A 19,626-nucleotide genomic window follows, 5' to 3' on the forward strand; every position below is an offset into this window, starting at 1 on the left:
TGACAGAGCGTTCTACCAAGTCCGGGCCAGTACTGAAAAGGCCCTGGCCCTTGTTGAGACCAATCTAACCACTTTGCAACTTGGGACCTCCAAAATGTTGTCATTTGTGGACCTTAAGGTCGTCCGCGGGGCATACTAGGAAAGGGAACTGGCCACTGCTTCCCTTTAAATATCAATTAAGTGCTCATGCTTCAGTAAGGGAAACCGGCACACACCTCTTCTCAATTGAGGCTCCCTCTGCACTACACTTTAAAGCAGTATCACCCCACATTCAACAGCCATTGCTTCCCCAAAGAATCCTGAGAACTGTAGTTTGTTAAACTGCTGAGGGTCATTAGAAGACCGCTTACAGAGCTACAATTCCCAAAATGGTTTAACAATCAACCCAGCTTCCTCAGGAAATCTAAGAACTGTAGGCCTGTGAAGGGAATAGAGGCCTCATCCTGCAAGTGTCCTTCCTTCATCAAACTATGGAGAGGGAGCCAAACTTATGAGGAGAGACTGTAGAGGGAGCCAAACTCATGAAGAAAGACTCAGTAGAAAAACATATACTTTGCATACAGAAGGTTCCATGTTCAAATGCCAGAATTTCCAGCTAAAAAGATTCCAGACAATAGGAAACCCTGTAGAGCAGCCTTTCTCAACCTGTGGGTCCCAGATGTTGTTGAACTACAACTCCCATCACCCCTAGCTAGCAAGGCTAGAGCCCAGGGATGATGGGAGTTGTAGTCCAACAACATCTGGGGACCCACAGGTTGAGAACCGCTGCAGTAGAGGCACTTCCCCTAAAGAGCAAACATTACAAAGCATAAAAAGACCAACACGCCTGTCCCACAGGGTTGTTGTGGGGGTGAAGAAGGTAGGGGAGAAGCCATGAGGGCCTCCTTGACCTCCATGGAGGAAAGGTGGGTATAAATAATAATTAAACCAATAAATTAATTAAAACAACAGTAACTCAAAACATCAGTACAATACAACAAACCACGGAGGAAAAGCATAGCCAAGATATTACTAAAAGCTATCAATCAACAAATGCTTGATGAAAAAGATAGGTATTAAGACTGGCACCAAAACACAATTAAGGTTTGTGCCTGTTGCACTTCAGAGAAGAGCAGATTCCAATAGCTGAATACAACAACTGAGAAAACCCTCGCCTTGCATTGCAGCAGGTTGAGCTAGGTGACCCCTTGGTTTCTTCCAAATCTACAATTCTGTGATCTAGCCTGGGCTTTCCTATATCCCACCATAGCCAACACCCTATTTTCTGATGGCAAGAAGGATTTCACTGCAAAGATAGTTACTATGAGCCATCAGCTCCCTATGTGCTCAGTTCCAAGAAACCCAGACCCCTTCTTCTAACTCTAAATTTGCATGCACCAAACAATTCCAGCAAAAATTAAACAGCACCTCTTTCCAAACAATGGCATTAGAGACCCATAAGTCTCTGGCAATTTTAATTGCCCTTTTTATTAAGAAGCAATGTAGCTGAGCAATCAAGAAAAGCAGACATGAAACCAACAGAATAGGAGAGGGCTGGAAGCCCTTTGCATTGCTGATACATTACTTTTGTCCCCTCCTGGAAAGATGGAACGGAGCCGAGCTTTCTTGTTCTTCTCTTCTGGAGCCATGGGGAGAGGTTTGGAGCCGTGGTTCACTGCTGAAGAATCGCGGTTGTTGCTGTTCATTCTCAGTGGAGGGGCTGGAGGTTTCTCTTCAGCATCCAGACTATTTGACATCTTCAGCAGCCCTCACAACCTCCTGGTAAGACAGGAAGAAAGAGGTTCTGGTGGTGAGAGCAAGAAGGATAAGTCCCAGAGTAGGGCCAGGAAAAACAAAAAAGTTGGAAGAAGCCTGGAGAAATCTGATTTTAATCCTACACCAGGTACCCGATGCCACACCACTGACAAACCCAACTGCAACCGTTCTGAGCAGCAGAACTCTGCAGATGAGGCAGTAACTGCAAGCGCTTTCTCTTCTTCTGGCGGCTCAAGTAGGGAAACAAGAATCATTATCAGCTTTCAAGGACACATTCCAGCCAAAGCGAAGCACTCAGTTCAATTCAATATGAGCTTATTATTCTCGCCAAAGGTCATGAGGAACCCAGAGCAATATTACCACAAAAACATGGATCATAGATGGATGTTGGCTCATATTTTGGATGTATGGTTGCAAATTAAACCTCCGAATCATCACAGCAATTTATAGATATTTTAGCTAACTTCTTTTTCCTGATTCTTTTTCTTTTCCCTTTCCCTCCTTTTTTCTTCTTTTTCAGGAGTGTTCAGACCCCTGGGCTCTCACTTGTGGGGTGCCTCAGGGTTCTGTCCTCTCCCCCATGCTTTTCAAGATTTACAAGCAGCCACTGGGAGAGATCATCAGGAGGTTTGGGCTGGGTGTTCATCAGTATGCGGATGATACCCAGCTCTACCTCTCTTTTAAATCAGAACCAGTGAAGGCGGTGAAGGTCCTGTGTGAGTGTCTGGAAGCGGTTGGAGGATGGATGGCGGCTAACAGATTGAGGTTGAATCCTGACAAGACAGAAGTACTGTTTTTGGGGGACAGGAGGCGGGCAGGTGTGGAGGATTCCCTGGTCCTGAATGGGGTAACTGTGCCCCTGAAGGACCAGGTGTGTAGCCTGGGAGTCATTTTGGACTCACAGCTGTCCATGGAGGCACAGGTTAAATCTGTGTCCAGGGCAGCTGTTTACCAGCTGCATCTGGTACGTTGGCTGAGACCCTATCTGCCTGTGGACTGCCTCGCCAGAGTGGTGCATGCTCTGGTTATCTCCCGCTTGGACTACTGCAATGCGCTCTACGTGGGGCTACCTTTGAAGGTGACCCGGAAACTACAACTAATCCAGAATGCGGCAGCTAGACTGGTGACTGGGAGCGGCTGCCGAGACCATATAACACCGGTCTTGAAAGACCTACATTGGCTCCCAGTACGTTTCCGAGCACAATTCAAAGTGTTGGTGCTGACCTTTAAAGCCCTAAACGGCCTCGGTCCAGTATATCTGAAGGAGCGTCTCCTCCCCCATCGTTCTGCCCGGACACTGAGGTCCAGCTCTGAGGGCCTTCTGGCGGTTCCCTCACTGCGAGAGGCCAAGTTACAGGGAACCAGGCAGAAGGCCTTCTCGGTAGTGGCGCCCGCCCTGTGGAACGCCCTCCCATCAGATGTCAAAGCGATAAACAACTACCTGACATTCAGAAGACATCTGAAGGCAGCCCTGTTCAGGGAAGTTTTTAATATGTGACATTTTGGTGTATTTTTCATCTTTGTTGGAAGCCGCCCAGAGTGGCTGGGGAAACCCAGCCAGATGGGCGGGGTACAAATAATAAATTATTATTATTATTATTATTATTATTATTATTATTATTATTATTATTTTCAGACAGTGCATAGAAAGCCACTCTGAATGTGACAAAGTTATTATTGAAACTCAAAAGAAACTGCACTGTTTCTGCCAGGGTGTACCTGCTTGCTTGTGTGAACAGATTTCAGAAAGCGATCTCTGGGATCTCTATATAAATAGTCTAAAACATCTCAACACACTGTTTTCCAGAGTTGGTTATCACCAAATTCCATATAGCACCGCACAACACAACACTCAATATGCATAGCAACAATTGTTAAAATATACTTTAACTAAGTGCAGTCTGCTCTTGCCTTAACCCGTTAGCCACTCAGATTCTGTATGAAGAAGAGCTGCTGATATTCCTGATGGTAGAGAGCATAAGCTTCTGAACAAAATTATTCTGCACAGTTTCCAAAACTTTAATCAGAGACTGAGATTTCAAAACCATAGAGCATTTGAGCAAGCACTTTTCTACCTTTAGGGCAGGTTCCAATCAGCTGTCCTCCCTTGTTGTAACAGAACTTTATTATCAATGCCCCTATGGTCTTCTGTGCTTTGACTTTCACTGTCTCTGTATGAAACTTCCAAGAGAGTGTTTTGAGTACACCCAGACCTAGGGGCAACTACAGTGGTACCTCAGGTTACATACACTTCAGGTTACATACACTTCAGGTTACAGACTCTGCTAATCCAGAAATAGTGCTTCAGGTTAAGAACTTTGCTTCAGGATGAGAACAGAAATCGTGCTCCGGCGGCGCAGCAGCAGCAGGAGGCCCCATTAGCTAAAGTGGAGCTTCAGGTTAAGAACAGTTTCAGGTTAAGAACGGACCTCCGGAAGGAATTAAGTACTTAACCTGAGGTACCACTGTATAGAAAAGCAAACTATGATACCTTTAGCTCTCCTTTTAATATATCACAACTGACTAGAAAACATCTAGAAACATTCTTTCCTGGAACCTGTCAGGTTGGGAATAATAAGATAGATAAGGAGGCTGAAGAGAGCAAAGGTAAGAGAGGGGAGGGGAGGAGTGGGTGAGAAGGTGGGCAAGGAAGGGGTCAGTGGCAGGGAGGGGGTGGGGTGTGCCCGGAATTTTTCCTCACAAAAGGTTGGGAGGGTTTCAACTAAGGCTGAGCTCCACCTGCAATCTCTGCTGAGCAGCACATGAGGTCCCAAGGGGTTACAGGTGATCACTCAGGGCCGTGTTTCCACTGAGAAGCCCAACATGACAGAGGCGGTAGTGCCTTTTAAGAAATTACACATATTTACTCTTCAGTTTAGATGAAACGGGTGCAGACCTTACAGCACTGTGAACTCAAGCTTGTTCGTCACAGCAGCCCAGCACTGCAGACAAAGCCACCCTAAAGCACCACCACCCCTTTGTTCCTGCTTCCCAGCCGGCTCTGACAGCTGCAGCCCTTTCTTGTTCCCAGAAACCCCTGCTCCAAACAACTCCTCCCCATCCATCTGCTATTCCAAGCCTAGTTTTAAAAGGAACACTTTTCTTGTGAGCACAGCCTGCCCCGCTTTTTTCAATCCTAAACCCACGGTAAGCATGGCAACTCTTTTGCGCAGGCCCTGTGATTTATCTGGGATAGGTCATCAACACTTTTTGTCACGGTAACGTCCTACATCACAGGTGAGGCCTTGGCCTGGAACAGAAGCTTAGCTTGTATTTTCTTCCCTACAATACTCCAAATATTATCTACATACTACCCTATATTATTTTCTGCTAATCAGTAACAGACTCTGGTATCCTTGCTATAACAATATGCCTGGAAGAGACTTGGTCTCAAGTTCTGTCACAAACACCTTGCTGCCACCTTTCAGCAAGCCAGCTGTTCAGAAATCTTAAAACGGCTGAAGAAGTGGGGGCTTGACTTCGTTTATGTCACTTGAATTGACAGGGAGAGTTTGGAGAGCACATTTTGGGATTCAAAATATATTTTGCCACATCTAAACAAAACTGAAGTAAGAACCTTACTCTTCTGTAGAAACACCTACTTTCCCCCTACTAATAATCTGTCACTGACCACCATGATTTGGTCATATTTAACATTCCTACTGGAACAGATCAATCATAAATTGCCCCCAGCATTTACACTGTGGGGATTTTAATGCCCAAATCAGAGGAATTGCGTAGGGTCTCTTGCTACCTTTAGGCTTTGACTTTGAATATGTATTTCTAACCTTTCATTTTTACTTTGGGCAAGAAATATAATGCACAGAGCCTGAAATTGTTGGAATTTGTATTCCAACATGTTTTATACATCCTTCACGGGAGTCCTGAAGCCATTTCTAAGAGTCAGTACAGTGGTACCTTGGGTTACATACACTTCAGGTTACATTCGCTTCAGGTTACAGACTCCCCTAACTCAGAAATAGTACCTCGGGTTAAGAACTTTGCTTCAGGATGAGAAGCTCCATTAGCTAAAGCGGTGCTTCAGGTTAAGAACAGTCTCAGGTTAAGAACGGACCCCCGGAACAAATTAAGTACGTAACCAGAGGTACCACTGTATACTTAATTTAAACAAATAGGGATAGCTCAGTCAATAGAGCATGAGGCTCTTAATCTCAAGATTGTGGGTTCAAGCCCATGTTGGGGGGAAAGATTCCTGCTTTGCTGGGGCTTGGATTAAACAACCCTAGTGGTCCTTTCCAAATCTACAATTCTATGATTCTATGAAATATGGTTGAAGTGATATTGATCACATTGTAGTGTCTCCATTATTTACTTTTGTGAACACTTTTGAAGTGTCAGAACAAATAGAAAGCAACCGCTTTCCAATATCAGTGACCCTAGGTCCTCTAATAGAATGCATACCTAAAACCGAATCAGCAAGAGTCAACAAAGAAAGAAACGTGAAAAATGGTCTCACAGATTGAGCAGCAAAATTCATGAGACACTATATAGTAATAATCTGAGGAGCTTGTGTCAACCTTTTTTGAACAAACCTCCAAATCTTGTTGCTGTCTTCTTCTCACAGAACTAAAGTTCTATTTGATAACTTCTATAATTAATAACTACACACAATCAACACACCTTGGCTGGTTTGATGGTCAATGCAAAGTGGTTAAGAATGTTCTGACTAAGACTAATTAGGGATTCTCAGAAAAATCCATCAGAGGAATCCATGGAAAGTTTCACCAAATGTAGGTTGGAATATAAGAATCTGTCCAGAAACAAGAAATATACTGAATATACAAGCCGTATATATGAAAATCAAGTGGCAGGAATTGGGACTAGCAGTAACGGAACAGAGAGAAGACAAATTCTGGGAACTGGTGGCCCAGGGCTTGAATGAAGTGATTATCATCACAGCTAGCCTCAATTCCTGCCTCTGAGTGGGTTAAATATTTCTCCAATATATTTGGTGGTCAATTTGGACAATCACATGTACCAGCAGCATGTAAGGATTTTGCATGTGTAGCAGCACCAGTGACGGGGTGCACCCAGGGAAGAGTCACAAGGCCCAGGTTGAGAGATTTGGAGAGTCACATCCAGAACTAGTTTTGCCCTTATGCAGTCACATTAAACACAGATCTCAGTATGATTTTAATTATGCCAAAGGTTTCAGTAATTAGACATTCTGGAGATAATTATCCAATAATAGAGATTTCAGCCAGTGCCTTCTTGTTTTACCCTTTAAATGCCTGGTTAAAACTTTTCTGTGTAACTAAGCTTATGCAGGCAATTAAATGAAACACATTTCTGTGATAATTAGTTGATGATCTTTGGTTTTATTTTATTTTTAATTGTTTGTTTTTATTGTACATAGATATTGTTGTAAACCATTTTTTATGCTATGGAGGGATATAAATATTTTTATGAATAGAAATGATTCACTTGGCCATCAGGCTCACTGGGTCAGCCTAACTAGGTTGTTGAGAGGATAAAATGGGGAGGAAGAGAACCATGTACACCTTGTGCTCCTTGGAGGAAAGGGGAGATATAAGTGCAATGAATAAGCAAGCAAAGAGATAATTGCATAACCCTGTGATCCCCAAGAAGCAAACCACACACCACACACAACATTCAGGCAGAAACAATCTTCACTGATGTGAAAATTCTCTCCACTGTAACCCACCCCAAACTTGCAGGTCATATTAACCCTTGGAAGAGGTGTGGGAAACTTTTGACCCCTCCCTACGTTGCTGAACTGCAGTTCCCACCAGCCCCAACCATTAGCAATGCTTGCTCAGCCTGATGGGAGTTGTAGTTCAACAGCCTAAAGGGCCAAAGTTTCCTCACTCCTACCTTATAATAACTTCTTTCCCACTCTCAAAAGTTTAGTAAATAAAATCTAATGGCCTACCAGGAGAGGGAGGGAGGCTTTCTCAACAAGGGCCACATTCCCTTGTGGTCAAGCCCCCTGGGGCCGCATGCCAATGGTTGGCATGGTCAGGGGCAAAAGTAAGTAGAGCAACAGATGCAAGTCTTACCATTATACAGTAGGCCACATACCAGCCATGGAAAATTCAGATGTTTCTACATGCACCTCTCCATCCAGGTGAAACAAGAAGCATTATTACAGATCAAGTATACAGTGCTGCCAGGTAAAATTACTTATGGAGGGTGAGGAGAAAGGCTGGTGGGGGTGGCCTGGCTTTGGGGGCGAGGAATGTCAAGGACCAGATGGAGAGGTCTGAAGGGACACATTTGGTGCCTGGTTCTGAGGGTCCCTACTCCTGAACCAGAGCAATTAACAGACCAATAAACTCAGTGGCTCACTAAGAATACATAGTCAACCGCTTGATGCTAACATTCAATAGAGGAAGACAGCAATCCTGTCTAAGATTTCTCTGCTGCATCCACCTACAAGTTTCTCTTCACAGAACATCTTTGGTTTCTTTGTTTTATGAGGTAGTGGTGCCATTTCTGGAAGGGGAAGGGGCTAAGAGTAGGGATGAGGGAGAGTTTTAAAAAATCCATTCCACGCCAATATTTAGAAAGTCAATGCAAGGTTTAATTTGTTTTCAGTTTATTGCTATTTTAACTTTCTGATAATCTCAAATTATTGTTGATAAAACAATTAACTTATCAGAAATAAAATTATCTTTTTTGTAAACAGCTTTGAGGTTTATTTTTAAATCAAGCAATGTATAAATTTTATGAAATAAAATAAATAAAAAATAAGCCTGGTGCTCCACATCTCACAAATAGGAACAGAACAGCTGGCTTTTGTACGTCTCCAGATTTTGCAATGCATTTTCAGTGTGCAAACCATGTATAATATGGTGCATATTCTAGCCTTTCCCAACATGGTGACTCCAGATATTTCTGGTCTACAGGTCTCAAAATACCTGACCACTGGTCATGCTGGTTGGGACTGATGGAAGTTGCAGTCCAAAACATCTAACCAAGGGTTTGATAGGTTTAGCTGGCCAGTCAAAGCTGTTCCTGGGTATAGCTGCTGTCACATGCCAACAGCTTCTAGGAGCCACAGATGAGAGCTGAGTGCAAGCTGGGGACCAATGGTGGACAAACTACCCTAGGAAGAGCATGACATTTCCCCCAGCAGAAGTACTACCCCTCCCCTAACACCCCCCCATTATAATAGCCTTGTAACAATTGCAGTTTTCAAATGAGATGTCTTCAGACCTGGTATACAATATGTAGCTTTGTGACCCACAAAAATATTCCTACTTTCCTCAAAGAACATTAGCTGAGCTATGTGGTAATGGCCAGAGTAATCTCATTAGTGTCTTTGTATCTTTAGACCACCTATAAAACCATTTCAATCCGCCAAAGAGAGCATTCACCCTCTGAGATCATTGGTATTAAGAGATCACCAAACCCTCACAATGTGCTTTTTACATGCTGTGAAAAGAAAAGAGATCCCGTGGGCCACATAGTGAGCAACTCAGTATTTGTAGACAACATGAGGCAAAGGATCTGGCACATTGTCTGATACGCTGCCCACTTTAGAAAGTGAGATATATTCACCCTAAATATCCTGATTGAAATACCAGTTTTGAAGAAGCCCAGAAATTTAGAAAGAGAAATTAATCTAAGATATCCTGATGAAATGCATATATGTACCGTATTTTTCGCTCTATAGGACGCACCCGACCATAGGACACACCTTGTTTTAGAGGGGGAGAACAAGGGAAAAAAATTCTCCCCCTCTCTGCGCAGCGCCCCTTCAGCGAAGCGGCAGGAGCCCCTTCCATTTCTCCTCCCGCTTCACTGAAGGGGCACTGCACAGAGAGGGAAAGCTGAGCAGCACCTCTCCAGCAAAGCAAAGCCAGGAGAGCAAGAGGGATCGGTGTGCACTGACCACCCTTGCTTGCCAGGCTTCAGGGATAGCCGCCTGAAGCCTCCGGAGCACAGCGGAAGTTCCCACTGTGCTCAGGCGGCCTCGGGTTCCTTTCGCTGAAACCAGGAGAGTCTTGGCTTCAGCGAAAGCAACACAAAGCCTCCGGAGCGCAGCGGGCACTCCCACTGTGCTCCAGAGGCTTCAGGCGGCTATCCCTGAAGCTTAGAGAGCGAGAGGGGTCGGGGCGCACTGACCCCTCTCGCTCTCCAGGCTTCAGCGAAAGCAACGCGAAGCCAAGGAGCGCGGCAGGAGCGCTCCCACTGCGCTTCAGAGGCTTCGCGTTGCTATCGCTGAAGCCAAGGAGCCTGCATTTGCTCCATAGGACGCACACACATTTCCCCTTAATTTCTGGAGGGGGAAAAGTGCGTCTTATAGAGCGAAAAATATGGTCTTTAATGTATACATCTATGTCTGCCAGGAAATAGCACATTTCTAATGTGCTAATAATATAATGACCTAATAATATAAAGAGAATTTAAAGAGGCCCAGGTATGTGCAATTTCCTTAATTATAGATGTGTACATAGCACATATCCACACTTCCTCTTGTTCCGCTGCTTTCCCCCGGGGGAAACCGCTCTTTGGTGCTCAATTGGAGAAAATGGCAATTTGGGTTTTCCCTGGATTGCCAGTTGCTCTGATCTATTTGTTAAAGAGCAGGTTTTCCCTTGGAAAGGAGTGGGGCAAGGGGGAAACCACTCGGACCCATGCTAAGAATGTGCGGGTCAAGTGGAAACCCTGCCAGACCCGTGCTTCCTAGGCATGGCACATGCAAAAGTATGGATGAACCCATACAGAACAGTTCAATTTGCTAAAGTTACTGGAAGTCTTAGATGAAAAGGGATATATAGCTCTTCTTCTTTTGGATATGATTATATATAATTTTGGTCCTTTTAAAATCACTTTAGTCTTTATAGAAATCTTTGCCACTTGATGAAATGGGGACGACCTTTCATCAATGCAATAAACTATCTGACTGATTGCCTATGGAACATTTCAGTAGCTCCCAGTGAGTGAGCAAGTCAACTGTATGGGTTACTGTTTCCATTTGTAAACAAAGTCAGTTTGCTAAACTAGCCCTCCCAGGGGATTTTAGTCTACAAAGACCTCTATTAATGGTTTCTGGCCCAATTTGCCTATGATGTCATTGTTTCCCAAGGTCTTGAAAGGAGCGCTCTTATTTTATTTTGCAAAGATGCTTCAAGCTCTGTGTCAGAACCAATACAAAGTGCCATTCTTCCTTTGAAACCAAGACAAGATAATCTAAAATGCTTAACATTTAGGCTTCAATCCTGTACCCACTTACCTAGCAGTTAGTTTCGTAGAATTCAGAGGGGCTTACTTCTGAACAGACATGTGAAATATTGTGTTAGAAACTTCTTACAAATTTTGCAGAGGTGAAGGGAGAAAAGGACCAAGAAAGTTGGGGGAAATAAGCTGTGATCACGTAAGAGAGCTTCCATGGTAAGATACTATGAATACTGGTGAAAGGGAAAGTTGTTCTCCATGTATATCTCGAAGGGTTTCTGTTGGAATAAGAATGCTGGATCAGTCGGACTTTGGTAGGAATTGCTCCAGTGTAGAAAGGAGTGGAAGAATCTCCCACAGAATATACCACTCTATGCCATTCAATACTTCAAGCTTCACTCACATTTACTGCATTATCCCTGCTTTCCTAAGAAAAGTCTTTGCACCCATTCACTCCCCCCCCGACTTCTTTCTCCTTGAGAAATGACCCTGAACAATTGCTCTGACCTAGCAAGAGCCTTCTTATGTTATCAGTTTGGCTCCTGTCTCTCTGTGTTAAGTCTTAAGAATGTACCGTATTTTTTGCTCTATAAGACGCACTTTTCCCCTCCTAAAAAGTAAGGGGAAATGTGTGTGTGTCTTATGGAACGAATGCAGGCTGCGCTGCTTTCGCTGAAGCTAGGACAGCAAGAGGGATCGGTGCGCACCGATCCCTCTTGCTCTCCTGGCTTCACTTCGCTGGAGAGGCGCTGCACAGCTTTCCCTCTCTGTGCAGCGCCCCTTCAGCGAAGCGGGAGGAGAAACGGAGCCCCTTCCATTTCTCCTCCCACTTTGCTGGAGAGGCGCTGAGCAGAGAGGGAGAGAATATTTTTTTTCTTGTTCTCCTCCTCTAAAACTAGGTGCGTCTTATGGTTGGGTGCGTCTTATGGAACAAAAAATACGGTAAGTAGAGGCCTGCTGGATCAGGACAAAGGCCCATCTAAGTCTAGCATCCTGTTCTCACAATGGCCAACCAGATGCTTGTGGGAAACCCACAAGCAGGACCCGAGCACTACAGCACTCTCCTCACCTGCAACCCCCTGCAACAGTATGCAGATGCAGTGGAGGTGGAGCATGGCCATCATAGCTAGTTGATTCTGCTTCCCCCACCTATGGCTTTTTTTTTTTTTTTACTTATTTTGGGTTTCAAAGAATACTGTATTTAAGGCAGAGATGCAACACATCAGCAGCTACAAGGGACCTTTCCCAAGTCTTCAGGCAGCTCTATTTATTTTATGCAATTGCTCATTTTTACAGTGGCCCCTCTCCTGTGCGTTAGAACATCAAGCTAGCATGCAGAAATCTGTTTTCACCACCATTTTCAATCTTTCACCAAGAAGAGTTCCAGGTGCTCCATATCTGTGTCTCAGGATGCTGTTAGAGGCTGAGAAGCAGGACTTGCCAAACTAAAAAGGCAAGCCTGCTTTGTTGTGGTAAATTAAGAAAGTCAGCACAACCTCGCGTTTCCTTGATTTCAACAGTTTTGACGTCAATATTAACAATTAAAGCTGTTGGCTTGTTAAGAATCTGGGGCTATTGCCCCTTATTGCAGTAACACATGCTAGCAGGCAAACTGTTGTGCTTCTGCCTGCATACCATATTCATGCCAAAGGAAATAAACTAGAAGAAGAAATAATTGTTAATCATCTATACAGACAGTGAATGTAGTTATCTGTGTTCCAGTCCTTAGACAGTCAAAACAGCGTCACCCACACAAAAGATTGAGATGCGAACGGGACAAAGGGTACCCAAAGACTTGCAAAAATACAAAAATACTCCCTGGGAAAGAATCCTAAACATGTGTGGGGAGAGAAAAACAGCTTAATGCAGACTGAGCATGCTCAGTGGCCACACAATTGGCTATTGGTGGCAAGAGACAACCAGGAAGACAGCATAGCTGGCTGGCAGGCTGGCACCCCGCAAACCAGAGCACTTCATGCTGCAACGTTTTGTTGAAGGTCCCACTTGTTAGTTACAAAGACCCATCAATAAACTTTCTTGACATTTGTAAGACAATCTTTTGGCTAAGAGTGCGATGAAAGTGCTTCAGACCAAATAAATAAAGGTTGACCAAGTAATGACAAAAAGAAAGGTCCCTGTCCCCAAGGAGATTACAATCTGTCCCCAAGGAGATTACAATAGGGCAGGCAATAGAGAGAGAGAGAAGATGGAGGGAGGTTAGCTCCACATACATAGGCTTGTCAATGACTTGACAAGGCTTATCACTGGTTCCCTCTTTGGGTTCATCCACACTTCCACTTGCCCCATGTTTTCTTCTGCTTGCCCTCTGATTTCTAGTTATGGGTCCAAGAGGATCTTTATTTACCCTGGGGGAACCTACTGATTATCGCCAAATTGTAACAAATGCCAATTGAGTTTTCTGTGGAACACCATTTGTTCTGATTCAGCAGTAAACTAAAGTTAGACTTTATGTTTGTAAGAAAAGAGTCCTTTAATTCTTTCTGCTCTGTGATGCTTGAAATGCTACCAGCAGAAAGACAGACAACTGCACAATTACCACAATTCTCCTCTGCATGTTGGGATTTGTAGTCCTAGTTTACGAAGAACCTCATTCTGCGATGGCAGCTTATGCAACTCAGATGAATCAAAGTCTTTTGCTTTGGATATTTCTCTCTGTAAAGTTTACACAAGTGGGATGTTTTGATGTTCTTTATATTGTCAGCCTTTGGAGTTGCACATGTAACAGTTTAGGCACTTCTAGATATTTTGTTATTTCTATATATACAGTATATATTCTTGTTCTTTCATTATTGTTAAACTATTTGTGCTTTATGAATGTGCAACTTGGTTTGAGACATCTTTTTTGTTTAAAATGATGAAATAATAACAACAAAATGTAATATAATATGGATGATCATGTCTGAACGAATTAAAGACTTTCAGTGTGTCAGGGATTGCACACACACTGCCCATTGATCCCCAGTGTGTGTGCAACAAATATACATTCAAATCCAATTAAGAAGCTATACCCGTGTATAGAGTGATTGCCTGAGCAGGAAGAAAGGCTGCATCAAGTAGCCAAACTGCTGATGTCTCATGTGCCAACTAGACTCTGTGTGTAGAGCATAAATGTCTGCAGGGAGAAATCCTTTGTGCAAATGGCTGTAGGTGCAGAAAACTCATTCCCTGAAAACGTTCATGCCATATACATGTTCACTAGAAGGTGGTGTTAGTTGCCACCCATGACATTAGCAGTATGGGTCTTACATGTGTGTAGGACTGCTTCCAGACTGTCACTGTTTCCATGTGGGATTCAATCACATACAGTGGTACCTCGGGTTACAGATGCTTCAGGTTACAGACTCTGCTAACCCATAAATAGTACCTCGGGTTAAGAACTTTGCTTCAGGATGAGAACAGAAATTGTGCTCCGGCAGCGCGAAGCCCATTAGCTAAAGTGGTGCTTCAGATTAAGAACAGTTTCAGGTTAAGAATGGACCTTCAGAAAGAATTGAGTTCTTAACCCAATGTACCACTGTACTGACAAATCTGAGTTGAGCAATTATGGTAGCTTATGAGTTCTTGCTGGAACACAGATGGTGCTGTGGGTTAAACCACAGAGCCTAGGGCTTGCAGATCAGAAGGTGGGCAGTTTGAATTCCCGCGACGGGGTGAGCTCCTGTTGCTCGGTCCCTGCTCCTGTCAACCTAGCTGTTCGAAAGCACGTCAAAGTGCAAGTAGATAAATAGGTGCCACTCCGGCGGGAAGGTAAACAGCGTTTCCGTGCGCTGCTCTGGTTCGCCAGAAGCGGCTTAGTCATGCTAGCTACATGACCGGAAGCTGTACGCCGGCTCCCTCAGCCAATAAACCACAACCCCAGAGTCGGTCACAACTGGACCTAATGGTCAGGGGTCCCTTTACCTTTACCTATGAGTTCTTGCAGAGCAAACCAGCTTCCCAAAAGGATCAGCCTTTTTTAAAAAAAGGGAAAAAAGAACAGTGATGGGAAAAAGTGATAGAAGATTTGGGCTAACACTTGCTTTGATGCAACATCATCTAACTTCCCGGCAAACAAATCACATAACAGGTCAAAGTAACCTGAATAGGCTTAAAGCTGCTTACATTCCTCAGATGAAAACAGGTACTTGGTCCTCCACTGATTTAAAAGCTATTGTGTTTGTAAAAAGCTTCCTAAGTCTTTCTATACTTTTACATGAATTGCTATCAGCAGGTTATTTGGAATTAGTAAACAGTCCCATTTTGGTTTCCCTCACACATCTTTGTATGCCCATTTAAAAAAGTATTTTCCCTCTAATATGTTCACTGTTATATGCATTTTTATGCCCACTTTGCCCCAGTGTGTGCATTATTGAACACATTACTTAGCTGGAGAACTATGCTGAGAATTTGTGAGAAGTGTGAAAGGGTGGTTGTTTTTCTGCTTGCATGTTGTTTCAGAAACTGTGAATTGAGTAAGTTTGCCTTTAAATGCTTGAAATATACTAGGTTCTCTTTGAATTAATTTTGCATTGCACTCAGGCACAAAGCTTTGGAACTATCGCTTTACTTTGGACAATAAAAGTTGCTCATCAAGTTTGCTTCTGTGTGTGCAAGTGATGTGCAGTGGCTCCATTTGGGTTATGTTTATTTGTCTGAAAAGCACAGGTCACCCTCAAGTGAGCCACAGGACATTTAATCATGGACATAAATGTTCAGAGCATTACATGCACTGTGCAGTCCAGACACATAAGAGCCACCACATAGCAAAACATGCAATCATCAAATAATTACAGCATCCCATGGGTCAAATTGACCCAGAATACCACAAATTCATGGTTTGTAAGTACATCAGGATATGGCAATTGTTTGGACCTTGTTGCATCTTCTTATCTTCTGGGTGGCTCCTCCAAAAAAAGTTCAGTTTTGTATGTAGTTTATTTACCCCGGTCTGCCAGAAGAAAGTACAGTGGTACCTCGGGTTAAGAACTTAATTCGTTCTGGAGGTCCGTTCTTAACCTGAAACTGTTCTTAACCTGAGGTACCACTTTAGCTAATGGGGCCTCCCACTCTCTTATACTAACAACCATGCTTAGGCCCTTTATAAGAGGCTGAGGCATCACCAAGAAGCTGGGCTGGCTTTCTGAACAACTGGATTCTACATGAGGTTTTAGCCCTTGCTGGATCAAGGACTCCACAGATGGTTATAAGAGGCCGAGGCATCATGCGTACTCTCCCCAACTTGCAACACTATCATTCTCCTGATCCTTTAACAAACCTATGGTTTCACTGTTTGAACTGCTGTGATATATGTTTTTAGTCATCTGGCTTTATTGTCTCTGCTGAAATCTTTAGGCTGCAAGCTGTTCTTTAGAATATTGTTAAGTTATGATATTGTTATTTGAACTGCACTCTGTCGTTCTAGGCTTGCGAGTCAACCAGAGAACTACACTGTCGTATAAATATAGTGAATAATAAAACAAAAACGCTGCAGCAGTTTCTTCTTAATTTTCACATAATGCTCTCAGAATATAAATGTTGCATAAAACAAGTCCACTATCCAAGGCCAACCCATTACAGTGGTACCTCGGGTTACATACGCTTCAGGTTACAGACTCCACTAACCCGGAAATAGTACCTCAGGTTAAGAACTTTGCTTCAGGATGAGAATAGAAATTGTGCTCTGGCGGCGCGGCAGCAGCAGGAGGCCCCATTAGCTAAAGTAGTGCTTCAGGTTAAGAACAGTTTCAGGTTAAGTACGGACCTCTGGAATGAATTAACTACTTAATCTGAGGTACCACTGTACAGTTTATTCCCTGAGGCAAAGGGCAAGATGGCAACCTCTCCTCCATTCTACATACCAAAGCCAACTGCACTGGCAGTTAAGGTGTATGTGGGGGGGTACTTATTCATGCAGCACATAGTTAAACTATGGAACTCACTCCCACAGGATGACCACCAACCTAGAAGAATTTAAAAGAAGATTAGACAAATTCATGGAGCAGAGGGATAATGGTGGCTAATAGCCATGATGGCTTTGCTCTGCCTTCACAGTTAGATGCAGCAATCCTTCCTAATATCAGTTTCAGGAAACCACATGAGGGGAAAGTGCTTTAGGGCTTGAATCCTGCTTGCAGGTTTCCCATAGGCAAGTGTTCAGCCACTGTGAGAACAGAATGCTGGACTGGGAGCGCCACTGACCTTATTCAGCAAGACATTTCTTAAGTTCTTACATGATGCTTTATGAAGATCAAGAGGGTAAGCCACTGATAGCCCTCTCTTCCGTGAATTTGCATAACCCTCTTTTAAAGTCATCCAGGTTGGTTTCTATCACTGCTTTCTGTGGGAGCAAGTTCCACATTTTAACTACGTGCTGCATGAAGAACTCCTTTTTTTCTGTCCTGAATCTTCCAACATTCACCTTCATTTGATGCCCAAGAGTTATTTCTTTATGAGAGAGGGAGAAAAACCTTTCTCTACCTACTTTCTCAAAGCCATACATAATTTTATAAACATAACTCATCTTCATTCTTTGGCCCAAACAACACTTACTAGATTCACACTTTTTGAAAGAATATGCAAAATTCCCATGCCCTGAATTTTGTGATGTGGTTCTCCAGCCAAGTTATATGTACGTAAATGCATGCACCAGGGCAATCTGCATGACACGCAGGCTCTGGGTCTGCCTCCTGGTGACCCAGCACCCAGTGAGAGCTGTTGAGTCCAGCAGCCAATCAGAAAGGAAAGAGTGGAATTAAGATGAGATGCAGTTTAAAGGTTTGATAGGGACTTTCTCTCTGGGTGGGCAGCTGGGGCCTCTGGCTATCTGAGTAGACTCAGAAAGGGAATATCTGTCAGTGGGGACAGATAGTGAATTGAGTCTCAGTTAGAGGTAGGGATTGCCTGTGGACAGACAAGGTTTTGACCATCTGAGCTGGGTTAGCTTGGCAGGGTTGATGGTTAAGAACACAGATATTTTACTTACTTACTTACTTACTTACTTAATGCTTATGTCTCTCTGTATCATAAATATATATCACAGCAATACAAAACATAAAACCAAACAATAAAATAATAAGATGTTAAAAACAAGGAAAATGCAAAAAGAAATTAAAAACAAACTTTAACAGATGGAATAGAAAAGTTTTCAGCAGGTGTTCAAAAGTTTGCACAGAAGGTGCCTGCTGAATCTCTGTTGGCAGAGTATTCCACAGGACTGGGCCAATGGCACTGAAGACTTGGCTTCTCATTGTTATCAAACGAGCCTCACCAACTCAGTGAATGACCAAAGTCGCTCTTGCAGATGATTACAGTGATTGAGCTGGTATATAAGGATTCAGACGCAAGTTGTTCAGGCCTTTGTAAATCAATACAGTAACTTTGAACCTAGCTTGGCAGCAGGTGGATAGCCAGTGCAGCTTTTTAAACTCTGGTGTTGCATGTTCTCAATAAGAAGCTCCCATCAGCAATGTGTCTGCAGCATTCTGCACTGGCAGGAGCTTCCAAACCATTACAGGTGGGGAAAGTCTACTTGGATGAAGAGTGCCGTTTAAAAAGTTTCTCTGTAAAGAGTTTGTGCTTTGACCCAAGTTTTGTGCCTCATGTGTGAAACCATTAAGCATTAAACCCCCATAGGATGCTATTAAATACACATACAGATTTGTCCTACAATTGCTCCCTCGTACTTTGAACCTCTGGGTGGGGAGTGAGTGGACATTGGGCAGCCTTCACAGAAATATAATACCTTGCGGCTGTCTAATTATAGACCTCCCCTGGATGCAAGGGAAGTTTCTCTATTAACACACCCAGACTATTGGTCACATTACCCGGTCCCAATCTTCAATGGGCGTGTCTGCCACAATGTGTGCGTTTTTTTAAAAAGGTGACATGTACCTGTATTAGTGGGAGTAACACAAAAACCACATTGCACTAGGGAGACTTGTTGGCAAAAAACATGTATGTTAGTCCAGACTCACCCCCCCCCCCAATAATGAGCATAAATTCACACTAAAATGCTGACAATTTTTCATTAGGGTTGTTGTTGTTGTTGTTGTTGTTGTTGTTGTTGTTGTTGTTACAGATTGTGCTGGAAACACGTAGAACTGAATTTAAGAAGGGGAGAATGACAAACCTAAGAGAACTGAAATTGACACTTTAGATGGGATTCTAATATCTAATAGCTTCCACTGGGCTCACCTTCCATCCTTTTTGAAAGTCTGTAGCTGGCTATAAGTTACACTCCTATTCCTGTGCCTGTTCTCCCTGGCATAATGTGTTTGGGGAAATCTAGGCCAGCCGTCTGCCTCCCAGCCCTCAAAATGTCTAGAAAATAGATTTGTTAACGCTTAGAACTCAGTAGCTCGAGCAAGTATGAGCTCAGTCCCCAGTGCATGGGGTGGAGAGTTCTTTAGCAATATTTTATTTTAGCTCAAACATTCTGATATCAAAATAATAAAACCCATATAATCGGTTGCACTGCATCGCCTCTGGCTGTCAGGCTGCCACACCTACACTGAAACTTCAACACTCTGTTGTGCTATATGTTGTCTGTCAATAAATTGTTTTGTTTTATAGGAGAAAGTCAGGCACTTTCTAGGGGGAAAGAAATACAAGTATTAATGTTCAAGTATTAATAATTAAGTGTCCATGTGGAGTGGCGGCAGTGCATTGCTATTCACTTTTGTCATTTTTTGCAAAATACATAACAGG

General features: G+C 43.3%; 1 protein-coding gene across 7 annotated transcripts in view; it reads right to left on the bottom strand.

Moving 5' to 3' along the window:
- Positions 1–19,626, bottom strand: part of PAK3 (p21 (RAC1) activated kinase 3) — an 83,125-nt gene that overhangs the window by 32,490 nt on the left and 31,009 nt on the right. For 5 of the 7 annotated variants that reach the window (XM_053373834.1, XM_053373835.1, XM_053373836.1 and 2 more), the window contains one exon: positions 1,565–1,758. In XM_053373834.1, coding sequence (XP_053229809.1) covers positions 1,565–1,736 — 172 coding nt within the window. In that variant the 5' untranslated portion in view covers positions 1,737–1,758. Of the gene's footprint in view, positions 1–1,564; positions 1,784–19,626 lie in introns of those variants that run through there. The other 2 variants (XM_053373833.1, XM_053373839.1) reach the window with 2 other exon arrangements.

The sequence above is a fragment of the Podarcis raffonei genome, chromosome Z, assembly GCF_027172205.1.
Source record: "Podarcis raffonei isolate rPodRaf1 chromosome Z, rPodRaf1.pri, whole genome shotgun sequence".
Lineage (NCBI taxonomy): Eukaryota > Metazoa > Chordata > Lepidosauria > Squamata > Lacertidae > Podarcis > Podarcis raffonei.